This window comes from Taudactylus pleione, unplaced genomic scaffold (assembly GCF_031769625.1).
Source record: "Taudactylus pleione unplaced genomic scaffold, aTauple2 ptg000036l, whole genome shotgun sequence".
In the NCBI taxonomy this organism is placed as follows: Eukaryota; Metazoa; Chordata; class Amphibia; order Anura; family Myobatrachidae; genus Taudactylus; species Taudactylus pleione.
The window spans coordinates 4,638,176-4,664,600 of NW_028284438.1; the positions used below are offsets into that span (position 1 = coordinate 4,638,176).

The following is a 26,425-nucleotide window of genomic DNA, read 5'->3' on the forward strand; positions in this document are numbered from 1 at the left end:
CCAATTACATGACATAATTTGCTGTGGTAATGTTCAGTGTATATATATACGTGTGATTAGTTACTATGAGAATTGGGAGTGGAGGGGGGACCACTAATCTCCTACCTAGTGAAATCATTTACTCAGCATATGAACATAATCATCATACCCTGAAATAGTCACCACTGTCATACACCAAAATACAAGCAATTTATTTGTTTGTATCATAATCCCTCAATGCACATCTCTCTGTACTATTATCTATTTTGATTGCCATCAGGCATATGTCTGTAGAGTGCAGTGTTCCCTCAGCTGCCTGCCATATATTGCAGGGATAACCCCTAATGACCAGTATAACATAACATAAAAAAACCCTTCATTGCCAGTCAGATATTGTACCATGGTACCCCAACTGCAGCTATACATGACACAGATATAACAGCCATTGGCAGCCAAATATTACCAATGTAACCTGATTGCCATTTAGATATTACAACGAGATGCCTCCCATTGCGAGACATTAATGCACAGATTTCTCTTCTGCTAGATACATAGTGCAGATAAATGCCACTGTATTGCACTGCTGTTAACACTGTGATAGTGCACAAATACCCCCATATTCCAGCCAATCTCATACAGCAACCCCAATTTGTCAGCAATACGACCATGCCCCATATTGTCAGTTATAGGCTGCACAGGCACTATCCCAATTGCTAGCATGCCCCTGTTGCAGAGAAGTCACCCTTATTCCAACCATATATTGCAGAGTAGTACTGCCATCACCAGGCATTTGTTGCATATAGATCATACGTACATTTATTAAATTATACTAGACAGTGTTGAGTAAGAACAACATTACCAGCCTTTTGTTGCACAGACACCCCTCAATTGCCAGGTCATACTTATATTACCCCATTCCAACCAACTACCTGGAAAGAGGGTTCGCTTAATTTCCTTCCAAAACTTCCATATCATGTTGCTATCTAGAAGTTCCTGGTTCATTCACGAGTACACACCCATATAACCTGAATTAGCGATAAGTGAATGAATCCAATACAAAAATAGTGATCAAATTAGCAAATTGGTCATTAATGAAATATTAAAGACTTTCTGACATGTAGTTACTGGTAGAGATAGTCGCTGTCTGAGTCATTCAGCCGTATGAGTGGAGATGACCCGCTAACCTGTTATTATCACCAGCTAGTGGGCATTTGTGCGAGAATCCCAGCTGTCGGGACCCTGAATGTATCCCCTAAGGAATGATGCATGACATTCATTGCAATATGACAGGACTGTAGGGCAGCAGGTTTTCAAAGTAGGAAAACGCACTAAGGGCAATGAATAACATTATTTCAGCAAAAGTCCTTTTTTATTATTTCTACCTTGTTGGCTGATTAAATAACGAAAAACACAATTTGTGGTTTATTGTGTATATTACATTTCACCATTTCAGTTACACGTCAGACAATTTCATGGCAGAATCCAGCAGCATAAATACTAAAGTAATTTCAGTCCTTGGGATAATGTCAGTGTGACAACTATTTATATTGATTAATCTTCCTTGATACAACTCTCCCTGTCATCCTTCCTCTCCATATACTGAAGTAAGAGTCACCTCAGATTCTCTAATGGATGAACAATGTACCATAGATAGAGGCATAGTGGGTCCAATATGAATTCATGAGCATTGACAGCCTTCTGTGAAGTCAGGCGCATATTTTAGTTTCTGTCTGACCCCTGGTTGCCTGTTCGTATGACTTGCAATGCTAGATTTGGGGTCTCTGATGTTCCTTTGTTAAGCATGATGATACATAACGGTACCACACATTTTCTAATGGCTAACAAAGTACAGTAACATTTTGCTTTAAACAAGGGCATAATGGTTTGTGCCCGGCTTCCCATGATGCTGCAATCTTTCCAATGGTGACAACTAGTTATGCATCGCTTCCATGCAATTATCATCCCTAATATTTATACTTCCTGATCACAGCCACAGGAAAGTTAGATGTTAATGGAAACATCTGACTGATGTAACATTGTCATAGACAGGTTTGAAGTGTCATTTCTTTCATTGTTGCTTCCAAAACTACTTGCCTATTTACATTCTAACAGTAGAGGAATAAACTCAGCATACCATTCCTTATTTGTAAATGTTGGGATCACAGTATTTTGGCATCATCTCTCTTTTATAAAACCTGCACATCATGTCAGGTTATGTGCACTCCTTTGTACTATAGGAGATATGTTGAAGGTCAGTATTCATATTTTTGGCATTAAGGGGTATATTTACTAAACTGAGAGTTTTTAGAAATGGAGATGTTGCCCATAGCAACCAATCAGTTTCTAGCTAATACCTTCTAGAAGGTGCTAGCTAAATGTTAAGTAAAATCTGATTGGTTGCTATGGGCAACATCTCAATTTCTAGAAACTCTCACTGTAGCAAATATACCCCTAACTGCATTTGTATAGTTACCACTGTCCCTAATTCCAGTGTCAGCCCTGAGTTGACCCTTGAAAATGTTTCTATTCTGCAATACAGACCAATTCCTATAATGTGGTATTTCATGGCTCATGCAATGTATGATATCACAGTTCACTGAGATTGCACTACTGCATGTTGTTATGCCTATAGTAAATTCCAATGGACACTAAACAGTAGTATTTCATATACGGCCTGTAGATTGATTGTACATATAGATATCAGGAAATGCCTGGGTACAAATCATACTGTTGATTATAATAAAAATAACTGACATGCCAAAACACTGTGAAACCAGTAACTTGCATTCTCACTAAAGTCCTGAGATGAGTGTCAGACCATTGCAGGAACTACTCCATGCTGTTTCCACCATCAGCCCAGCTGTATTTGTTAACTGACCTGGCACTCGCACTGGTTCAACGAATCAGTTTGAAAATTGACTGCATTTTGTTTTATATTTGAGCTATATTTCAGAAAGTTGACCATGTTCGAGTGTGTTCTACCATGTTCAAGCTAATTCACACATGCTTGGGCCAGTTCACACATGGCCAATAGATTTAAATGATAAACAAACATGGATTTTCATTTTGATTTAAAAAAATAAATTAAAATGCTTATTCTTTATTAAATATTTTATTCAAATACTGTTTAAATACATTATAATCAGGAAAAGTTTGCATCATAATTTGCATTCTCCTGCAAAGTGCACCTGATTAGTATAAATGCTGTCTTATTATGTAGAGGATGACTTCCCATTATCAGCAGCACCTCCGCATCACAATCAGCTCATTTAGTACAGAGAAAATGGCTCTGCAGCCCTATTGGGATGTAGTCAGGATCCATCCTGACGGTCACTATACCAACTTCAGAATACTGACCGTCATCACAATACCGTCTCCGGGAATCCGTCTGATGGTCAGAATCCAGATGGTGAGTATTAGGGTTAGGCACTAGGGGAAGGGATAGGCTGCAGTAGGGGATGGTTAGGGCTAAGCAGCAGGAGGGGTTGGTTAGGGTTAGGCTGTGAAAGGTGACTTATGGTTAGGGTAAGGGTCAGTATACTTACCAACATGCATCGGGATTCCGCTGTCGATATTGTGACCGTTGGGATGTTCACTGCCGGGCATATTGTATGCAACATGTCATGTTAACCAGTGAATGAATGCAATGCAATGCTGTACAATGCACAGGAGTGTATCTAAACTGTATTCAGCACAGGACATACTCAGGGCCATCTCTTCCATTGGGCTTGTTGGGCAGTTTCCCAAGGGCCCGAAACTTGTATGGGCCCGCCAACCTGCACCCCTGCTGCCACGGCCAGTTGGTGAATTTGTGATATTTTTGTAAGCCGGCCGCCGGTGCACTGTATTCTGATCTAACCTCCCCCACCCCATCTCCCCCGTTGACGAGTACTCACCTCAGTTCCAGCTTCAGTTCATCTGCCGGTTTCAGACCAGTCAGACAGAGTCTCTTTGCATGTGGCCATTTAAATTTCTTTCCCGTGAATGGGTGGGTAGGGGCCCCTGTGCATTGCTTTGCACAGGGTCCACACTGCTGTTAAGAAAACCCTGGACAGCACCTCTCAGCAACAGATGCAGCATTTTGCATCCCCCATACATTGCCATTTTGAGATCTATCCACAAAGTGAACATATTGAATAATGGATGACATAAGGAAAATAAAGTGGATTACCCTTTATTCATATTTACCTGATCTCCTTGAGTGTGCAGGAGACTCACACATTTAAGGATGGCAAGACCACCCATCCAGATCCAGTCCACTTTCCAATTCAGTGGGCAGTAGGTGGGCATGATGATGTGCCTCTTGCCAAATTGATTCACCATCACCCGCTACATGGTACTGTGAATTGTGGCATTTCTCTATGGGGAGCAGGGTCATTACGATGCATGTTGTATCAACATTCCCTTCCCCGCCTTTGCCACAGAGAACTCACCTCCAAGTTTACCCAGAGGGGGAACTTGAAGGTCGGCAATTATATCTTTGCAATAGTAATATATCTCAGTTTTTCATGTCAGTGTGTTTCTAATTCTGCAATTTCTTGTTTCTTGAAATTATAATATAATTGTCTGCAGCACTGGCCAGTGCAATGGGTGCTATAACCTTAAATATTGTCTATGCTATTCTGTAATTCTCAGTGAGACTGGTGTTCTGATCCTAACATAATGACTTGCAAACATCTCATATTGGCAATCATGAGCATAATAAAGCATGAGACACTTCGGAAACATTGTTTTCAGTGTTGACTCCTTATTTGGAAACATATTCTTGTCTAGAAGCGTAAGAATAATTGCCATTGCAACAACATCCTTTGTACATAATGAAAAAAAATTATTTGTTAAAAAAGTGTACAGTATATGTTATCTTAGTAATGCCTAAGTGCAAATAAATTGTAAATAATAATAAAAAGTACTGAACTGTCAGGACCGTGGGCAGTGAGAAAACAAGCTACATTGATCCACAGTGTTTCAGTATGAGTGGCAGATCAGTGCAGGAACAGACCCATAACGCTTCCATGTCAGCACAGTTGTATTTATGAACTGATCTGACACTCGTACAGGTTCTATAGATCTGTTCTAAACTTTGTAAATTTGCTGCAATGTGTACATTTTTAGATTGATTAAATAATGTATCTAAATTCGTGAAAATGTACTATGTTCACGCTTGGTCAACCATGTATGAATCACTTCATACATACTTGGGCCGATTTGCACATATTGCCGACAAACGTCAAGCACAGTTTGAAGTTTGATTAAAAATATTAATTAGTATATAAAAACAGCAAATTTAACACAAAGATAAACTGTGAACTGCTGACCTCAGACATCAATGGTGAACCTCCAGGGTGAATGGCAGACTTTAAATGCTATTAGAGAACTGCATATTGAAAATATGAGCCACACATTTTAAATCCGAAATTTGAATTGGGGGTCCAGTTAAGATTGTCCCACTAATATGGTCAGCACGGTTAGTGAGGTCTTGGGTTTGCTTCCCACCATGGCCCTAACTGTGTAAATCTTGTACTTTCTTCTTGTACTTGCGTGGGTTTGCCCCGGGCAATGCAGTTTCCTCTTCCAATCCACAAGTATACTGTTCGTTTAATTGGCTTCTTACAAAAATTAACCCTAGTGCGTATGTGTGTACTTGTGAAAGGGAATATAGATTGTAAGCTCCTCTGGGACAGGCAATGATGTTAATGACTGCATTCTCTGTAAAGGGTTGCTAAATATGTATGCTTTATCAGTAACTGTTAATAAAATAATATATATGCTTTATAAGTAACTGTTAATAAAATAAAAATGTTCATGGCCATGAAAGTCATGAAATTCATTAAAGTTTTGAATCAGTTTGAAATTTTTGAGCATCTCTCCCTGTCCGCTGTTACTGTTTCCCAACACCCTGCACCCTTCCATGAATTCCTTTAATTTAGAACCCTTCCTTTATTCTGACACCCTCTCCCCTGTCTCATGGCACCCTCTCCTCACTCCTCTTAAGTTGATGTAAAATGATGCTTGCTTCATATACAAGTGTAGCAAGATATGTTTAAAATGACAAATCTAAACACCAAAATGTTATGGTGTGTCTAATTTGTGTTTTGTTTGGTATATTTATTTCATTAAAACTGAAAAATACAGGTTTTTATTTTCTTTGCATATAACAAAAAAATATAGTGAATTACCTCCAAAATTTACACTGAAAGCTAGAAACCCTATTTACTGTACATACTATCATATTAACTGCTTACACATATATGCATAATTACATATACACATATTCCACAGTCCTCCTATTGAAGTATAGCCACAAACTGATATAGGTATTTGTGACAGTCAGGACATTGTAGAGAGGGAAATATCTGCCATTAATAATAATTCAACTATTGCTCAAATATGAACGTTTTTTCTTATAAATGCAAAGTCTAAGAGGGCAGGTAATCTGAATGCTTTATTGTCAGGTTCGGTTATCCTGTGGCATTTATCACCCACATAAGGTGGGATAAGGATTGTTGCATGTAAATCACTGAGGAAGCCTGAGAGGGGGCAGGTATAGTTTGATGAAAATGTACATCCCTTATAGTGTCCTATGAGCAGGAAAATCTATTACCTGGACCAGGAGATTGGTAAAAAAAAAAGGCCTTTGTCTATGTCTGCATACAGTTTACTTGAGAATGTGTAGCTGGCACTAAGAACAGCAGGGGGATTCATAGCAGTCTGCTCACCAGGAGTTCCCAAACTCATAGAAATATACTGTACCTGAAGTCTGTACCTGAAGTCTGTACACTCAACTGGTGTGATTTGAGGACACCTAGGGTTTATGGTATGGAATAAATGAAGTATCTAACTAATCACACATCACAGAGCAGTCTAGTTTACACTCCTTTTATAGTTTAAATAGTAGAGAGTAATGTGAACATACCATATTTCATGTGGCTAGTACACAGGGGAGATTATTGGGTTAAAATTTACATGGGCGCTCCTGGTATAATCCCTGGGTTAATTAACAAGCCAGCCAGTCATCAATGACTTTGTCATGACATCACTGTTGACACAGGGTATATAAGGTTTGGGAGCTTTTTTCTTTGTGTCAGACTTGGGGGATCATTCTAATTTGAAGCCTGAACCTGCATTTTCCTGTTGTGCCCCCTGGCCCAGAATAAGCAAAGTGTAATTCTGTGTGTTTTTCCTTTTTATTTTGAAATTGCAACACACATGTCTGTGTAATCTGTAATCCTATTTATTTATATAATGTATGTATCTAATGCTGGGCATACACTGCCAGATAAAATGTCTGTCAGACCGACAGACATTTTATCTGGCTGCATGCCAGCCACAGAGGTTGCCGGCATACACTGTGAGAGAAATCTCATAGTGTATAGCCCGACATCTGCGCTCCGCCCCCGGGGGAGGAGACATTTCCCTGTTCCTTCCGTAGGAAGGAACACAGGAAATGTCTGTCTGTCGGCCGCGCTGGGCATACACTGCCCGATGCGGCCGACAGTTTCCCGGGTAAATATCGCATCGGACGGGCATGCTGGACAATCCAGCATGCCCGACCGAGCAATATTTAACCCTCGGTCGCCCGCATACACGCTGCAATTATCGCGGCGATCCGCCGATATCGGGCGGATCGTCCCGATAATTGCAGAGTGTATGGCCAGCATAAGCATTGTACTTCTTTTGTAAATAGAGTGTTCCTTTATTAGTCTATTTTCATTTATGCTCCAGAACCCAGTCTGTGAAGAGGCTATTAGATCGCTAAGGGTACGCTATAACTATTATTTATTGCTAGCAGGGGGAGACCGAGTAACTGAGTGCTAGCTTGTGTAGCAGAGACTGTGCAATTGTGATAAAATGTTTGGGGACCTATGGCCTCTGTATTTTCCATGGGTGGTGGCAGTAAGGAGAGGTATATGGTATAACGGGCAAAGGGATAGATTATTCGGTGTATTACATTTGACTCTGCCCGCGCTACATCAGGACTTGGGGATCTGTGCGATCACGCTAGTGTATTACCAGTCATGGTGATACAGTTATTGGCTCTGACCTAGACAGTGTCAAATAAGGGATACCTATTGAGGTCCCTGACGGTATTTCATACCTCCCAACTGTCCCGCTTTTGGTGGGACTGTCCCTATTTCAGAGACTGTCCCACCTGTGTGTCATGTTGTCCTGTGCTGGGGGGGAGGGGGTGATTTGTGGCGAGCACTGTCACTGCTGTTCTGCATAGCACGGTATCTATTCACAGTATGGAGAGAGCCAGGGGGCAGCCTAGCATCTCCGGGAGTACTCGGCGTGTCCCCATAGTGATGAAAATGCGCCACGTGTCACAAGGCCATTCACTTCCTGCTAGGCCACACTTCCTTTTCAGACATGCGCTAAAGGCCCGAATCAACTGCAAAATGTTGGGAGGTATGGTATTGATTTTGTTAAATTATTATGTTAGCTCTTTTTGAGAAACACTAAAACAAGAAATAATTTGGAGAACTTGCCGCAATATAACAATTCACAACTCTTTTGTTGTAAGGTGCTGTCTAATGCTGAAAATGTGTTAAGTATAGTGCAAAACAGAAGCACCATAGGGGTACTTCATGTTATCCTACTGTACATAACTATGCAAAATCTGCCTAACTCAAAACCACATGAAGGGTATTACATATTATTTACCATCTCTCTGATTTGTTTCAGGTTCGTAGTACAAGCAAGTCCTCCACTGCAGGGTTATGTGTGGGAGATGAGGTGGTCTCCATCAATGGGACACCCTGCACTGACATTCCTTACTCAGAAGTTGTGGCTCTTATTGAAAAATCACACGATGACCTCCAGCTGCTGGTGAAAAGGTAAAACACACAGCAATCTTTCATTTCACTCTCTCTGTTGCCAATCCATTCAAATGTTTTCTAGAGGCCATTTGCTGCAGAGCTACAATAGGGGGGATGGTGTCCAAGGGGTTCTGTACCAAGTCCCGACATTTTTAGCAAAAAATAGGGGTTTTGCACAACTTTTCACCTTCTCGGAGATGGTGAAATCTGTTTTTGCGGCTTTTGACTATGACTATGAGGAATTTGCACATGCGAAAAGGCGCAGCTAATAGGATAGCCCACAATGCATTTTTGGCAAAAAGTTTGCACAATTGTAAACTTTTCGCATATACGTGGCCTATCGCGTCTATGGGATATGGCCCTATGTATACAACTAAATTCTAGGAAGGCACAAAAAACATTTAAAATAAAAAAAAAGATATTATTATTATAACACACAAATTATGTTAATTATGTATAAACACTTGTAGAACTATTAGTATTAATGATAGGCTCTAATGTCAGTTCTTATAGTTGATGATTTGTGATGGGATATTTAGTGTATATTAGGAAGAAGTATGTATCATAAAAAAATAACTAACCCGTTCCTATAATAAATACACACATTATAATTTGTATTTCTATTTTCTGTATGAATTAACTGCTGTGCGACTTATAATATCCTTCAAAAAACAGTACAGAGGACATTATTCCATGTGTTATTAAAGTTTCCTTGATAGTGCCAACATATATCACATGACGACAGTACCGTAACAGAGCACTAATGCACGCTGGGACGGCCCAGCACATGTGATGCCATGACGTCGCGAGAGAGGGGGTTGACACCAGCAATCTGATGGGCGCACCGTTAAGACATGTTGTGCTGTTCTCTGAGCTGTAGGATGTTGTTACAAGCACCCTGCAAGCCAAATACAGGTGCCACCAGGACAGTGATGGTGCCCTCTCTTGGTCTTGTGCCCTGGACGGAGGCCCTGCTCAGCCACTCCTAGTTATAGTCCTGCATGACCGTGCAATCGCTTGACAATAAAAGAAACAAATATATTTAACAGCCATTTAATTTTTTTAACTATACTGACTTATTTATAATAGATTTATTATTTACGTACCTATCATAATATTCAAATTCACTCTGATTAGCTAATGAAAATAATATTTTAGACATAAAGCCAGTGATGGTGCTTTCATGCTGAAACTAGGGGGGGAAATGTTTCAAAAGAGTGGAGAAGAGTATAAGTCCAGAAGTTGTCCGTAGCAACCAATCAGCTTCTTGGTAGCTTTTTTAAATACATTCTATAAAATAAGCTGTTTGGATACTATGGGCAACGTCTCCACTTGTCCTCTCTTTAGAAGGCTTAATACTGTACTTCTCCCCTCATATTCCCTGGCGGGATTTCTGAGTACCCAGTACTCCCTCCTGACATACCAAATAATATTTTCAGAGACGGAGACAGCCTTGTCCCCATCTCTCTAGTCTGCACTCGCTGCAATTGGCAGAGCTTTCGGCACTATATAGTTATACAGATGCACGAGGGACCTGCAGTTCCGCTCACATCATGAAATCTTCGGCTGTGAGCCTCCTCTTCTCCTCAGCGCTTGGTTTGTGCCAGTATGTATGCTATGTGTGTGTTTGCAAGTACGCTGTGTGTGCGCACATGTATGCTGTGTGTATGTGCACGCACGTGTGTGTTTGCGCGTACGTGTGTGCATGCTGTGTGTGTATGTTATATACATAATGATGAGATAAAGAAAACATTTCAGAGCAGCAAACATATAATTATTATTTTTTTAAACAAAATAAAGTGAAATGATAAAAAACAACATTTTTGTTTCTAAAACCCAGGATTAGGGGTACACTTACTAAGCAGTGTTAGGAGAAGTGAAAAGTGATAAGGTGCCAGCCAATCAGCTCCTAACTGCCATCTCACAGGCTGTGTTTGAAAAATGACAGTTAGGAGCTGATTGGCTGGCACCTTATCACTTTTCACTTCACCTAACACTGCTTAGTAAGTAGACCCCTAAACCTGATACAAACAGGATATTTTATTTAACCCTTTAGTAGTGACGGTTAAGCTAACATATATATATATAACATGTTGACATTGTAAGACTAGGGTTAGGCTACAGGAGGGGAGGTTAGACTGGGTTGGGAAGGGGTTAGGGGGATTGAAAGGGGGGTGGGGGTTAGAGTTAGGCACCAGAGGGAGGTTTAGGGAATACTCTCTGGGACACTGGGGTATCGGAGGTCTGACTGAGATGTTAGTGTTATATGACTGCCGGACCAAACCCAGCCAAGAAGCCAAGCTGGAGCCGCCAGGAGCAGATGAGTCACCGCTGGGCCACCAGGGGCAATATGTAGACATTCCAACATGTTGACATTTCATATGCCTCTACATGATGAATGTCAACATAGTAGATGACGACATTATGATCATGTCGACACTCTCATGCCGACTAATCATAACACACACACATATATATATATATATATATATATATATACACACACACACACACACACACACCGGTATATGTACCCGATACCCGGTACTTGTGGTATCCAATTGAAAAAATTGCATGCAGGGTTTTCAGCACCCCACAGTGCGAGGAAATAAAAGAGGAAATAAAAAAAAAAACGTACCTGTCCGGTGGTCTCCACGACTCCCAGTCATCTCATCTCCACCTTTGCACTGAGGAGGAGGCTGCTGGGAGTCGAGGTGGCTGCTGGGAGGAGAGGTTGCTGCCCCTAATTGAATAGCAAAATCCCACACCTGCGGGGAAAAACTGGGTGCAGGATTTTTGCTATTCTCACACCTAATTTAATATGCCCCTATGTGTTGCTGTAATCATTCCCACAATCTGGCCACTGAATTACAGGGGACTTAACAGACAGCAGGAGTTGAAGATAAATAATAATAAAAATGTTTTCTGACCAAGTCAACACCACCTTAATAAATGTACAAGATGAATTATCTACATGCAGTATTGGGATATTTTTGCAAAAACGAATGGAGTTTGTCCTGACTCCTGACATTGGGGGTAATTAATTAAAACCTATGGTTTCTAAACATTTGGAGCAGCTGAACTTGCAAAATTGGCAGGCTTTGCTCCAACATTATGAGGTTGAGAGAGCAAAAAACAATCTAAAGATACCACAATGACCTATGACCTTCAGGCTTCTCCAAAGACCCATCAAACCTCTCTATATGATCCTTACAAGTGTCCTAGACTTTATACATGCCATCATACATCACCATATGACTTCCGTCCCTAGTCTCACATGCCTCTTACATGCTCATAAGACCTCCCCTCATGCCATAAGATCTCCCCATATGCCTCTTTCATGTTCATAAGACCTCCTCTCATGCCATAAGATTTCTGCACATGCCCCTTACATGCTCATAAGACCTTCCCACATGCCTCTTATATGCTCATCAACCTCCTCTCAAGCCCACCCCTCAAGCCCCTGATATGCCCCCAAACCTTCCCATTTCTCCTTACATGACCATCAGACCCCCACATGCTATCAGGCTCCTTACATGCTCATTACATCTTCCCACATATCAAAAAAAAATGCAACAACCTGCAGTCAGATCACCTCACATCCTCCACATGCTCCATACATACAGTACCTTGATTTTTCCACATTTTCCTTAAATGCCATCAGACCTCCTCACTTGCTCGTAAACATGTCCATCAAAACCCCTCCACATGCCATCAGACCTCCCCACATGCACCCTCCAATACCAGTTAGAGCCCCTTACATGCTATTACACATACCCTTGTGCCATTAAACCATCCCACTTCCCCACATCTTCAGAGTGGACGCCCAACAAATGGCCCTCACCTGCATCAGACCTCCTCACATGCACCTTACATTTCACTCAGACTGCCCACATGCCGTCAGACTACCCCACATTTCCCTTGTGTGCTCATCAATCAACAGCCACATGCTAGAAGATCACCCCAAAGGGCCTTTCACCTCTCCAAAACTCCACTCTACTTCTCTTGCCCCCCTGCATTGCGTAGGGGAGGTCACATGATGTGGCCCCTGGTGTCAATCCACTCCTGCCAGCTTCCACACCCTAGCCACTTTTGCTCAAAGTTCCATGATACAACCCTGCTTCTGCTCCAAACCGTGAGCTACATTTACAACTACAAAGAGCCCCATGCAGCTCAAGAGGTGCAGGTTGGCCATCCTGACTTCAGTATAACAGTAGTAAACCGGTGTGCAAGAGAGAAGAATACCTCACACCATTTGAAGTTTGGAAATCGGAACAATAAAGGAGTATGTAGTCACATCAGGTTGGGAGGAATGGCACGTATCCCCAGGTTGGGAGTAATGGCACGTGGTGTCTGGCACTTCCAAGCATAATCATACCCATAGCACCCTCCATAAACTACTTCAAAAGTGGCAGGTGCTTGCTGTACCCATTCACTACTACCTTGCTATGTAGAAAAAGCTGTCCGCTAGTGGGGCAGACCCTTTAAATCGGGACAAGTAGGAGGTATGGTGAAGGTCTTTTATATCAGATACACATGACTACTCTTTGTATGTGCTTGGTTTTCGAACAGGTTGAAATGGTGTAATTCTATTTGCCAGATATAAATCGAGTTAATACATTGATGGTTTCCTGTGAAATGAAGCTGCTGGCAGCAGTTGTTGTCACTGCACGCATGCATCCTAACATTTACATGACCTTTTAAGGAGGGATAAACTCATCCACTCGACCCTGTTTATATCCAGACAACTTACAACATTAAATTGCTTTCTGTGTAGTGACAGGCTGCACATTTTATATGGCAACATCTTGACATTTTTTCCTTAAGATTTGTTCTGATCAATTAAAGTAAATAAACATGTCACCTAAAGTTATGGATGGCAGAAATCTTATTTTCCCAACTTTTTAGGTGTTGTGAAACCCCTACACCAATTATTCTATTCATTTCATGTGGCAACCCTATGTTAAAATATAATATTATTTTTTTATAATGTAATTACTGAATATATTAGTATGTTTCAACTCAAAGGAAAATTACAATTAGGCATTTGGGGGCCAGATTTTGCACTTTTCTTTGCTTTTAACAACCCTGATCAAAATCTTCCAGAGACAGTGTGAGTGACAGCTTGGCAGACTTTATTTTCAAATATGCTCTATGGGTCTGATGCAGAGCTGAACGTATCATACATGAATTCACACTGCACATGCTCAGATAATGGTGCACACAAGTACAGGCGAAGCAGAGGCGACACATTACAATTGCATCTACACATAGCAAACAAAGAGGAAGAACTGGGTTGTGATGGAGTGTTCTCACATAAGCAAAGTTGAGTGAGGGCTTTTACATGCAGATGTGGGCTATGCAGACCTGTAAGTAAGCAGATATATGCCTCTTTGTAGGCATATATTTTGCACTTAGTACAGAATAGATACAAGTGCACTGTTATGATGACTATTAGCAGATCAAGTGCTTATGCTACTGTACATACCCAGCTGAGACACATACACTTGCATATTGCATACAAACTAGGGGTGTGCACCGGCCACTTTTCGTGTTTTGTGTTTTGGATCTTGATCTTTCTTCATGTTTTGGATCTGGATTGGTTTTGCCAAAACCACCCTTCCGTGTTTTGGGTTCTGGGTTTTGTGTTTTGGATCTGTATTTTTTTGAAAAAAAGCATAAAAACAGCTAAAATCACAGAATTTGTAGGTTTTTCAGCTCCTATGCTATTATTAACCTCAATAACCTTAATTTCCACTCATTTCCAGTCTATTCTGAACACCTCACACCTCACAATAGTGTTTTTATGTCCAAAAGGTTGCACCGAGGTAGCTGGATGACTATGCTAAGCGACACGAGTGGGCGGCACAAACACGTGACCCATCTAGGCGTGATACTGCAGTGGCAGACAGGATGGCAGTTTGAAAAACTAGGCCCCAAACTGTACATAATGCAAAGAAAAAAAAGAGGTGCAAGATGGAATTGTCCTTGGGCCCTCCCACCCACCCTTATGTTGTATAAACAGGACATGCACACTTTAACAAACCAATCATTTCAGCGCCAGAGTCTGCCACACAACTGTGGCTGAAATGATTGGTTCGTTTGGGCCCCCACAAAACAAGCTGGCAATTAATCTGTCCCTGCACAAACTGGCTCTACGGAGGCAAGATGTCATCCTCATCCTCCTCATCCACCGATTCCTCACCCTCTTCAGTGTGTACATCCTCATCCTCACAAAGTATTAACTCGTCCCCACTTGAATCCACCACCACAGGTCCCTCTGTACGTTCTGGAGGCTGGTCTCCCTGGAAGAGCTGATAATTAATTTTGATGAACATCATCTTCTCCACATTCTGTGGAAGCAACCTCCTACGCCTTTCGCTGACAAGGTACCCTGCTGCACTTAAAAACTCTTTCGGAGTACACACTAGAGGGGGGGGCAACTCAGGTAAAATAGAGCCAGTTTGTACAGAGGCCTCCAAATTGCCTCTTTTTCCTGCCAGTACAGGTATGGACTGTCTGACATGCCTACTTGGATGCTGTCACCGATGTAATCCTCCACCATTCTGTCAATGGTGACAGTATCATATGCAGTGACAGTAGACATGTCAGAAATTGTTGCCAGGTCCTTCAGTCCGGACCAGATGTCCAAACTTGGTCCTGCCTGCCCTGCATCACCGCCAGCGGGTTGCTTAGGATACCTAAGTTTTTTCCTGGCAGCCCCAGTTGCGGGAGAAAATGAAGAAGGAGCTGTTGACGTGTCACGTTCCGCTTCAGCTGACAGTGTGTTCACCAGCAGGTCTTTGCACCTCTGCAGGCTTGTGTTGGCCGGAAAGAGAGACACCACATAGGCTTTAAACCTAGGATCGAGCACGGTGGCAAAAATGTAGTGGCCTGATTTCAACAGATTGACCACCCTGGAATCCTGGCAAAGCGAATGAAGGGCTTCATCCACAAGTCCCACATGCCGAGCGGAATCGCTCCGTCTTTGCTCCTCCTTCACTTTCTCCAGCTGCTTCTGCAAAAGCCTGATGAGGGGAATGACCTGACTCAAGCTGGCAGTGTCTGAACTGACTTCACGTGTGGCAAGTTCGAAGGGCTGGAGAACCTTGCACAACACGGAAATCATTCTCCACTGTGCTTGAGTCAGGTGCATACCCCCTCCTTTGCCTATGTCATAGGTGGATGTATAGGCTTGTATGGCCTTTTGCTGCTCCTCCATCCTCTGAAGCATATAGAGGGTTGGGTTCCACCGCGTCACAACCTCTTGCTTCAGGTGATGGCGGGGCAGGTTCAAGAGTGTTTGCTGGCGCTCCAGTCTTCGGCACGAAGTCGCTGAATGGCGAAAGTGGCCAGAAATTTTTTGGGCCACCCAAAGCGTCTCCTGCATGCCCCTGTCGCTTTTCAGAAAATTCTGCACCACCAAGTTTATTGTGTGAGCAAAACATGGGACGTGCTGGAATTTGCCCAGATGTAATGCCCGCACAATATTGGTGGCGTTGTCAGATATCACAAATCGCCAGGAGAGTCTAAGTGGGGTAAGCCACTAGGCAATGATTTCCCTCAGTTTCTCTAAGAGGTTGTCGGCGGTGTGCCTCTTACTGAAACCGGTGATACACAGCGTAGCCTGCCTTGGAACGAGCTGGCGTTTCTGAGATGCTGCTACTGGTGACGCTGCTGCTGTTGCTGCGTAAGGTGATACATCTACCCAGTGGGCTGTCACAGTCATATAGTCCTTAGTCTGCCCTGTTCCACTTGTCCACATGTCCGTGGTTAAGTGGACATTGTGTACAACGGCATTTTTCAGGACACTGTGGACACTTTTTCTGACGTTTCTGTACAGTCTCGGTATCGCTTGCCTAGTTAAGTGGAATCTAGACGGGATTTGGAACCGGGGACACACTACCTCCATCAATTGTCTAAATCCCACTGCACTAATGGCGGATACCGGACGCACGTCTAACACCAACATAGCAGTCAAGGCCTCAGTTATACGTTTTGCTTCAGGATGACTGCTGTCGTACTTCATCCTCCTCGCTAAGGACTGTTGGAGGGTCAATTGTTTAGTAAAAGTAGTGGTGTTCCTACTTCCTCTCTGGGATGATGAACGACTCCCAGCAGCAGCAGCAACAGCAGCAGCGGCAGCAGTAGGCGTAGCAATGCAGGATCCTCCGGAGGAATCCCGGATAGGAGAGTCAGTCATGCCAGTGACATGGCCTGCAGGACTACTTCCGATCCTGACTAAGGAGGAAATTGACGAGGAGGGAGTTGACGGTGTGGTTTGCAGGCGCTTGGATACAACAGGACAACGGGATTTAGGTGTCCCTGGACTGCTTACGGTCTTAGCCAAAGTTTCTGAACTTGACAGTAACTTTTTATGAACGCGCTGCAGGTGCCGTATAAGGGAGGATGTTCCTAGGTGGTTGACGTCCTTACCCCTACTTATTTCACCTTTACATATGGTACATATGACAAGACAGTTGTTGTCCGGATTTGGATAGAAATATTGCCAGACCAAAGAGGTGGAATGTTTGGTCTTCTGCCCAGGCATGACCGTGATGGGCTTTTTCATCCCACGGACAACAACAGTCTCCCCCGGAGCCTGATTTAAACAAACCACATCACCATCAGAATCCTCCTCGCCAACTTCCTCCTCAGCGCCAGCTACACCAGTATCCTCATCCTGTTGTACTTCAACAGTGACATCTTCAATTTGCATATCAGCAAGTGGACTGTGGGTGCTCCTTTCAGCACTTGCAGGGGGCGTGCAAATGGTGGAAAGAGCCACCTCTTCCCGTCCAGTGCTGGGAAGGTCAGGCATCGCAACCACCACCACGCTTGGACTCTCCTTGGGGATTTGTGATATCTTCTTAGAAAGCACAGTTCTTCGCAGTGCTTTTGCCAGCTTAACTCTTTTGATTTTTTTAGTGGGAGGAGGGCTTCCATCGTCATGTGAAGCTGAACCCTGTCATGAACATACTAGGGATCGACCTTAGCCGTTCCTTGCCACTCCGTGTCGTAAATGGCATATTGGCAAGTTTACGTTTCTCTTCAGCTGATTTAAATGTTTTTTTCAAGGTCATTTTCCTGAACTTTGTCATTTGGGATTGTATGTGCCCTCTATTATGACATTGGGCATCGGCCTTGGCAGACGACGTTGATGGCATGTTATCGTCTATGTCATGACTAGTGGCAGCAGCTTCAGCACTAGGAGGAAGTGGTTCTTGATCTTTCTCTATTTTATTTTTATCAGAGAAAGTTTGGTCCTCCATTTATGTTATATCGATTTGATATATACGTGCGGCTAAACACAGAAAATATTTTTTTATTTTTGCTGGAGAGTAGTGCACTTTGTGGGTTACACCAGCCTTTAAGAAATGAGCCAGCCGGCTCTTTACTTATGGGACACAGGAGCACGCTTGGCGCTGCTCCTTTGTTGATGCATGTGCGGCTACTGCGCACACAATTCACAAACACAGAAAATATTTTTTTTTTGGTTTGGACTGGAGTGTACTTTGGGGGTTACAGCACCCTTTAACGGTCAAGTCAGCCGGCCCTTTACTTATGACACAGGCGCACGCTTGGCACTACTTTGTTGATGCACATGCGGCTACTGCACACACAATTCACAAACACAGAAAATAATTTTTTTTTTGGTTTGGACTGGAGTGTACTTTGGGGGTTACAGCACCCTTTAACGGTCAAGCCAGCCGGCCCTTTACTTATGACACAGGCGCACGCTTGGCACTACTTTGTTGATGCACGTGCGGCTACTGCGCACACAATTCACAAACACAGAAAAAATATTTTGTTATTTGGTTTGGAGTGTACTTTGGGGGTTACAGCACCCTTTAACGGTCAAGCCAGCCGGCCCTTTACTTATGACACAGGCGCACGCTTGGCACTACTTTGTTGATGCACGTGCGGCTACTGCGCACACAATTCACAAACACAGAAAATAATTTTTTTTTGGTTTGGAGTGTACTTTGGGGGTTACAGCACCCTTTAACGGTCAAGCCAGCCGGCCCTTTACTTATGACACAGGCGCACGCTTGGCACTACTTTGTTGATGCACGTGCGGCTACTGCGCACACAATTCACAAACACAGAAAATAATTTTTTTTTTGGTTTGGACTGGAGTGTACTTTGGGGGTTACAGCACCCTTTAACGGTCAAGCCAGCCGGCCCTTTACTTATGGCACAGGCGCACGCCTGGCACTACTTTGTTGATGCACGTGCGGCTACTGCACACACAATTCACAAACACAGAAAAAATATTTTGTTATTTGGTTTGGAGTGTACTTTGGGGGTTACAGCACCCTTTAACGGTCAAGCCAGCCGGCCCTTTACTTATGACACAGGCGCACGCTTGGCACTACTTTGTTGATGCACGTGCGGCTACTGCGCACACAATTCACAAACACACAAAAAATATTATTTTTTTTAGCACTTGGGGGGAGCACCCCTGATGGACAGAGCACCCCCTGGACAACACTACAGCACTCCTTTAGGACTGGGACACTGCACAGGACTTTGGAGTGGACACAGCCCCTATGGAGAACTGACTGCACAACACAGTCCAGCCAGCCCCTATGGACTTTGAAGTAGTGGACACAGCCCCTATTAACAACAGCAGCAAAGCACAACACAGCCAGCCCCTATGGACTTTGAAGTAGTGGACAACAGCAGCACAGCGCAGCACAGCACAGCACAACACTACTCTGCACTACACTACACTACACTACACTACACAGCCCAGCCAGCCCTAACTCCCACCCTCCCTCTTCACTGTCCACAGCCGAGTGAGAAAATGGCGCCGACGCGGGTACCTTATATAGCATCCAAAACCCGCGAGACCCGGAAGGCGGGATGATGACGTTTTGCCTCGATTTCAGATCCGAGTCAGGCGGGAAAAGTCGAGCCTGACTCGGATCGGCCTCGGATCGGGGGGGCTCGGGGGGGTTCGGATTCCAGAAATCCGAACCCACTCACCCCTAATACAAACACTTTCATATTGGTGAATATATACATTTATACCACACTCACTTCTTGCGATCAGTTTACTCCCCAGGCCCTGTGTGACTTTGTTGATTCATACACAATTAGAGATAAGTAAAATGTCCACATTTGACTGCATACATTTGCATAATTTTGCCAAGGTAATTGGTCTTAGGTTTTATCAGTCCTACCCCAAGCCTACATCATCATCCCAGGTCTGTCCGTAGACCAGGGGTTCCCAAACGCAGTCCTGAAGGCTTCCCAACAGTTCAGGTTTTAGAGTTATCCATGGTTGAGCACAGGTGACTTTAATTAGTACCTCAGTCAATTTGATTTAACCAACTGTGTTCAACAATGGATCTCTCTAAAATGTGAACTGTTGAGGACCGCATTTGGGAACCTCTGTAGACTATAATTACGTTTATGAAATATAATATTGAATGGAGAAGCAAAAGCTGAACTGGAATATTAGATCTCTGGAACTTCACACTTCTGTGAATCGTTCTGTGTTATGGCAAAACTCGATTTGGTTGTTTTCTGAGGTTGTGCTCACTTCTAGCCACAGTGACTGACATGTCTCCTTTCTTGACTTTTAGACCTGCATCAGATCTTGCATGGAGACCAGATTAAGGAGTAGTGTACCTGGAGCGCTAACATAAATAGCACATAGAAGATACGAATGATACAATTCTGGTGTACGTCCCTTATTTGGCTGGAATTTTAATAGGAAATTCTGCAATATATGGGGAAAAAAGAGAAAAGATACAACAGTGTGAAACCTTTTAAATATAAATTGTATGCAACTTATTATTATTACTATTATTAGCTATTATTGCAAGTACTATAAGATAAACACAAATATATTGTAGAAATGAATATCTCTAAATGAGCACTAGTAAATGTTCATAAAACAAACATAAAATAAACACAGTTTAGCTCATATAGGGCTCTATTTATTAACATTATTTTTACTAAAATACAGTGAAAAAGGATGTTTTCACACCCTTTTCACATTATTTTAGTTTCACCTGTAGTTATTACAGGGCAATTGGAGTAGAATTAGTAAAATTCTACTCCAACCCTTAGTATCACTTATTTTTAGTATAGCAGATCGCATTTCCCATAATTGTAATGGGAAATGTGATCCGACCACAGTTACTAAAAATATATTGTAAAAAAATACCGGGGGAAGCCCTGTGATAATAAAGCCACCTGGAGGTGTCGTTATCCAGGGTCTCCCCCAGTTACCGGGCTCCCACTCTGCTCTAACGGGGAGAGCAGAGGCAGGAGCTGGTACCAGTAATCAGCTATGTGGTCTAAGCTGACCGCAAGCTGATTGCTGTAAAAAAAAGAAAAAAAAAAATTAAACATTTTTTTTTTACTTACCTGAATCCAGGGACCGGTGATTGGGCCTCCGGTGATGGCTCCTCTCCGGTCAGCTGGTCTCCCACAGTGCACTGGGGCCCGGTCATCAGGTGATCGGGCCCCAGTGCAGTATGGGAGATCACCTGATCGGGAAGCCCGGAGAAGATCACCGGAGGCCAGGAGGATGCAGGTAAGTGTAAATGAAGGGAGGGGGGGTCGCGGGGGTCCGCGATTGTGGTGGGAGGGGCTTAGCGCCAGGGGGCAGGGCTTAGCATCGGTGGGGAGGTAGTAGCGGTGGTCGGTCGGCGCATGCGCGGGCTCTTAGTCGCTGTATTTTTTCCGAAAATACCGCGACTAGAGTGCGGATGGGATCCGCAGGGACAGAGCTTTATCGCAAGCTCTGTCCCTGCAAGGGATTTATAGTAAATCCCTGTGATATTGCAATGCGAATTCACTCGGTAATATCACACTACAATCCGCATTCAATATGCGGATTGTAGTAAATAGAGCCCCTAGAGCATAGCAATAAAAGATGAAAATAAATTAGCTTACAAAGTGTAAGTGAAAACATACACAGCAATATGCAAATATTGCAATAATTAGCTCTAATTAGCGGGGGCAGAAATAAAAAGAAGAACCAGTATCTGAAGGGGACGGAAAGTCAGAGTGGGTTTGAAAGTAGAGTGCATCCGGATTACATTCTGCATGTCTCACTGGCAGGGATGGCCATCGGCAGTGTTACCATCGATGGCAACCATTGATGATAAAATATAAAGTAACCATCGATGGTTTCACATTATTCACTGGATGACCATCGATGGTTTCACCAACCGATGGTCATCACTGTCTTTTGACTGACTGGCACGTAGGCCAATCAGAACATGGAGGCGGGGCTTCGCTGGTGCCACTGGGTCGAGCTATGCTCCGTGTCCCAGCACTTGATAAAAAAACAAATAAAAACCATTCGGTTATGCTTTTACATCGATGGAGGGAAACCATCTGGTTCTCTCCCACCGATGTCAAAAACATTCGACATCGGCCATAAACCATCAATGATTTTAAATAATAGATGGTCGATGGCCATCCCTACTCACTGGCTTGCACAGGTCCTCTGGAGAGGGGTGCAGTCTGGAAGGGGCATGTGAGAGCCACCACTGTGTTTTGAACTGTTAAAACCTATACTTTGCGTGCTTTACACTGAATGTGAGTACCGCTTTATATTTTCAGCTCCAACCAGCCGAGAAGGGGCAGCTTACAAAAGCCGCCACTTCATTAATATAGCCCTTTGTCCTAAAGAAGTGGGAGGGGATCCAGCAGTCTGTAATGGAGTATGGGGGCAATATTTTACTCTTTATACTCTTTAACGTAGTTGTAGTGAAATGTCTAGTTAAAACATAATTATACAATAAATAGAATCCCTCCCCCCACGCACACTGCTGCCAACAAATAATAAAGCTTACATTCTACCTGTAAGTAAGGTGCACACATTTGCAAATATTTGTTTTCTGATGATGTCAGCCGTCTCTATGGGGAGGGTGATCTTCTGATTCCTCCCCTGCAGGCTCGAGGCTCCTCCTGTTCCTTCTATAGCAAAATGCAGTGAGAAAGCTGAGTCAGACTCTGGATAAAGTTATAGCAGAAGCAGTCACTTTACTATGCATCCTCCGGCGGGACAGGCTCTTATCGGGGCCACTGTAACAGTAACAGTTTTTTTAAATATCTGTGCAATAATTATTTGTAATTTCTGCAATCAGAAATGAAGCTTTTCAGGACCCCACTGCCGGCAATGATAAACAGAACTTTGAGGGGCCTATTCAGCATCACTAAAAGAACGGTTTTAAGGACATTTTCCTTACTTACCGTTTTATTAGTATTCATTAACACACTTAACACAGGAGATATCACAATTACCGCAGCTGTAATCAGTGCTGCGCATGCGCCGCTTTTGTGAACGTAACAGCACTGAGTACAGCTGCAGTAACTTAGAGTAGATAGGTAAAGTATCTATTTTCTGAAAAGCTGTCATCACAAAAATGACAGCTTTTCGGAATAGATACTTATGGAGAGGAGGAATGATGAATTTCTCCGGTAACTAGATAGAACTCCATGCGAGTTCTAAACCTAATTACCTCCATCGATATTTTAGTTATGATGAATAGGCCCCTAAGTCAGAGGGATCCCTGCAGCCTCTGGATGAGAACAACACATATACTGCTGGCCTCCAGGTCATGTCCTCAGTGTTCAGGACAACTAGTAAATCTTATAAGTATGCAGTACAGAGCGCTTCCTTGATCTTTATTATTGCTGGCCCCATATTCAGCCATAAAAAGAAACGGTACTTGCATACATACAGTATACTGTACAAATTCTGTACTGTTTGGCAAAGCAGTCTGGAGAATACTATATTTTATTGATATAATAAAACAGTTTTCAAAGCCAAGCAACAGTTGCAATATAATTCTGTTTCCTCCTTAATTGTAAAGTTATGAGTTGCAAAATGGCTAAGTAATAAGATTAGCAGGTTTTATGGTATATCATGTTTGTGACTGGGAAAAATGTAGAAAAGATAAATATATTATATTGTAGTCAGGAGCTTTAAATGTTTCTGTTTGTGTAATATATCTATTACAATTATAAATAGTAATTAGTATGGGTGTGATAAACCACAAGGGACTGCTTGGGCCATAACAGCCCTAGTGGTATCCTTAAGCTGGCCACACACTAGAACAACTTACATCCAACCAGCCAACTTGTTGATTGGTTGGAATGAAAATCTGGTAAGGAATGGGAGTAAATGATGATCAGCAGTTTACTCCTAAATGCCAGAAAACAGATGAAAATAGTCGTTTGTTAAATGTTTGATCTAAACTATTTGTTCATACAACAGTTTTGGTCCATTTTTCAGCGTATGGGAGCAAGTTGCTGATTGTATTCCTTACCAGATCCAACCAATCTACTAGTTGGCTGGTTGGACAGAAATGGCAAACCAACCAAATTCGCAAATTAACTTAAGCCAAACCTGACAGGATTCTAAAAATACTTTAGAACATAGGACCCACACTCGATAATTTTATATAGAAGACTATAGAAGCAGTCAGATAAACGATCTATGCAGGCTTCTTATGGGTAAAAGCAATTAAAAAGTAAAACATTTAAACAATACTGCATGACGTCCTCCCCTGAATCCATAACCAGCCATGGCCCTTTCAGCCTAGTCTGGTACAGGAAAATAGGAGAAAAACAGTCTTGGGGTCCCCCCTATTTTCCTATAACCAGCACCAGGCTGAACTAGCCTGGGGGACTTACACTATAGTAGGGAGACACACAGCATAAGGTACCCCTGCCATAATGTAAAACCAGCCCCAAACTGGTTAGCCCATGGCTGGAAATCCTCTGAAAGTGGGGAATCCCCCCAAAATTGTGTTCCCCCATCCAAGGATCTACCAGCAGGGCTATTCCCTGCACCCCCTGCACCCTGATGGTGTGTAAACCTTTTATTAAACTGTGTAAACCCTTTATTAAACAAACTCACACTTCATACTTACTTGGATGTGCTCGGTCTCCTCCATGTAGTAGGGCCGTAACTAGGGTAGTGCGACCAGTGCCATTGCACGGGGCACCACAGGACAGGGGGCGCTGTTTGGGCCTGTCAGTTTTCCTGTTTATTATCATTCTAACTTGTAGACTCCACTTCTTTTATCCCCAGTATCTTATGACTGCCCCAGAAGTACCCCTATCTTTTCCCTGGCCCTTCCCCATGAGACCATGGCCCTTTTTCAGGTGCACTATCTATATGTCCCTATTTAAAAAGTCGGGGTGACGCCAATGCTCTCTCTGGCACAGGGCACCAAAAAGTCTGGTTACGGCTCTGAGTTTACTCGTCTTGGTAAAACAAGAAAACGCTGTGACTGGATCACACAGACACGCACTGTATGTACAGCACTTTTTCAAAATTGTAGTTCCCACATGGGTCACTGTCATAGGAGTCTAGGGGGGGAAGCACTGATTGGATAAGAGATGGACACTGTCAGCCAATCAGATCAAGACGTTTTCATATTGCGGGTTGTAGAACCTATATATTCACTGCAGCTAACCTGATCATAAATTACTATATGCCACAAATATACAATATACAGGATGCTACACTAGTACAAATTCATCTCATTTTCAGATTTTGTTTGAAAGTAAATTACCGGTAAAGTCAAATTCTATGTAGAAGTAAAACATTGAGAAATGTCACCCTGTACGTCGTTTGCCTTTTAGTTCTAGAACAGAATGTGACAATGTTTGGTCTTGTGAAAGAATAAAAAGTGTTTCTTTTCCACTTCTGTTACAGGACAGCAAATAAGACACTAGTGGCAGAAAATAATAATGGGAAAGATGAAAATATAAACAAGGAGGAGTACAAGGAAAGTACTACACTGGAAATCCGTCCGGGCCTAAACACTTTATCCAAAGAGAATGAAATCTCTGAAACAAAATGTCAATCATTTTATTCAAGGACAGAGTGTGATATGGGTTTGATAGGAGCAGAGAAAGACAAGGAGATAATGGTGTGTCACGAGATTACCCCTACAGAGATTGAGACTCCAAAGGATGACTTAACATGTGACATCTCTTTGATAAGAAGCAAAGAAGAAGCAACGCAAGGTTCTATTGTGGAACTACAGCTGACCCTCTCACAGGACATGCATTTGGGTACTGGAGGTGCTCCTATTGTGACTCTTGTGGGTGCTGACAAATGTACATCTTCAGTAACAGAACACAATGTACAGCATAGTGAAACTGTGACCCCAGCATGCCTTAATAAAACAGAGACACCTGTGCAGCTGGCATCTACCACATTCCAGATAACAGGCAAACAACAGGCAAAAATTATCCCAGCAGGAGAGACAGAAGCAACACCTTTCCCCAGGGTTGAACTGATCTTAGACTTAGAGAAGGAGCCCAGGTCTCTGCCTGATTGGGGGTGTGATAGATCAGTGGAGGAAGGAGGGCAGTCTGTGGCACCTCCTTCTGCTGTCTCTTTTGGAATCACAGCAGAAGACTCAGTGCAAGGAGAAGAGGATCAGCAGGCAGAAAGTGATCACACTAGACCCAACAAACACCGGGCAAGGCACGCCAGTAAGTATACTCATACAACATGTGTTCTGCGGTTTCATTTGAATTAATATCCTTCATCCACTTTGTATTATTAGTATTACTATTTGTTATGATGACATTAATTTGAAAGTTTTAGGAATAAGTTATAAATGCATTTCATTAAG

At 42.8% G+C, this 26,425-nt stretch overlaps 1 protein-coding gene across 1 annotated transcript in view; it reads left to right on the forward strand.

Annotated features, from left to right (window-relative positions):
- The window catches only part of SYNPO2 (synaptopodin 2), a 272,402-nt gene that overhangs the window by 195,154 nt on the left and 50,823 nt on the right, over positions 1 to 26,425 (forward strand). Inside the window, exons 2-3 of the mRNA XM_088452249.1 lie at positions 8,662 to 8,813; positions 25,495 to 26,282. Of these exons, the coding sequence (XP_088308375.1) occupies positions 8,662 to 8,813; positions 25,495 to 26,282 (940 nt within the window). The remainder of the gene's footprint in view (positions 1 to 8,661; positions 8,814 to 25,494; positions 26,283 to 26,425) is intronic.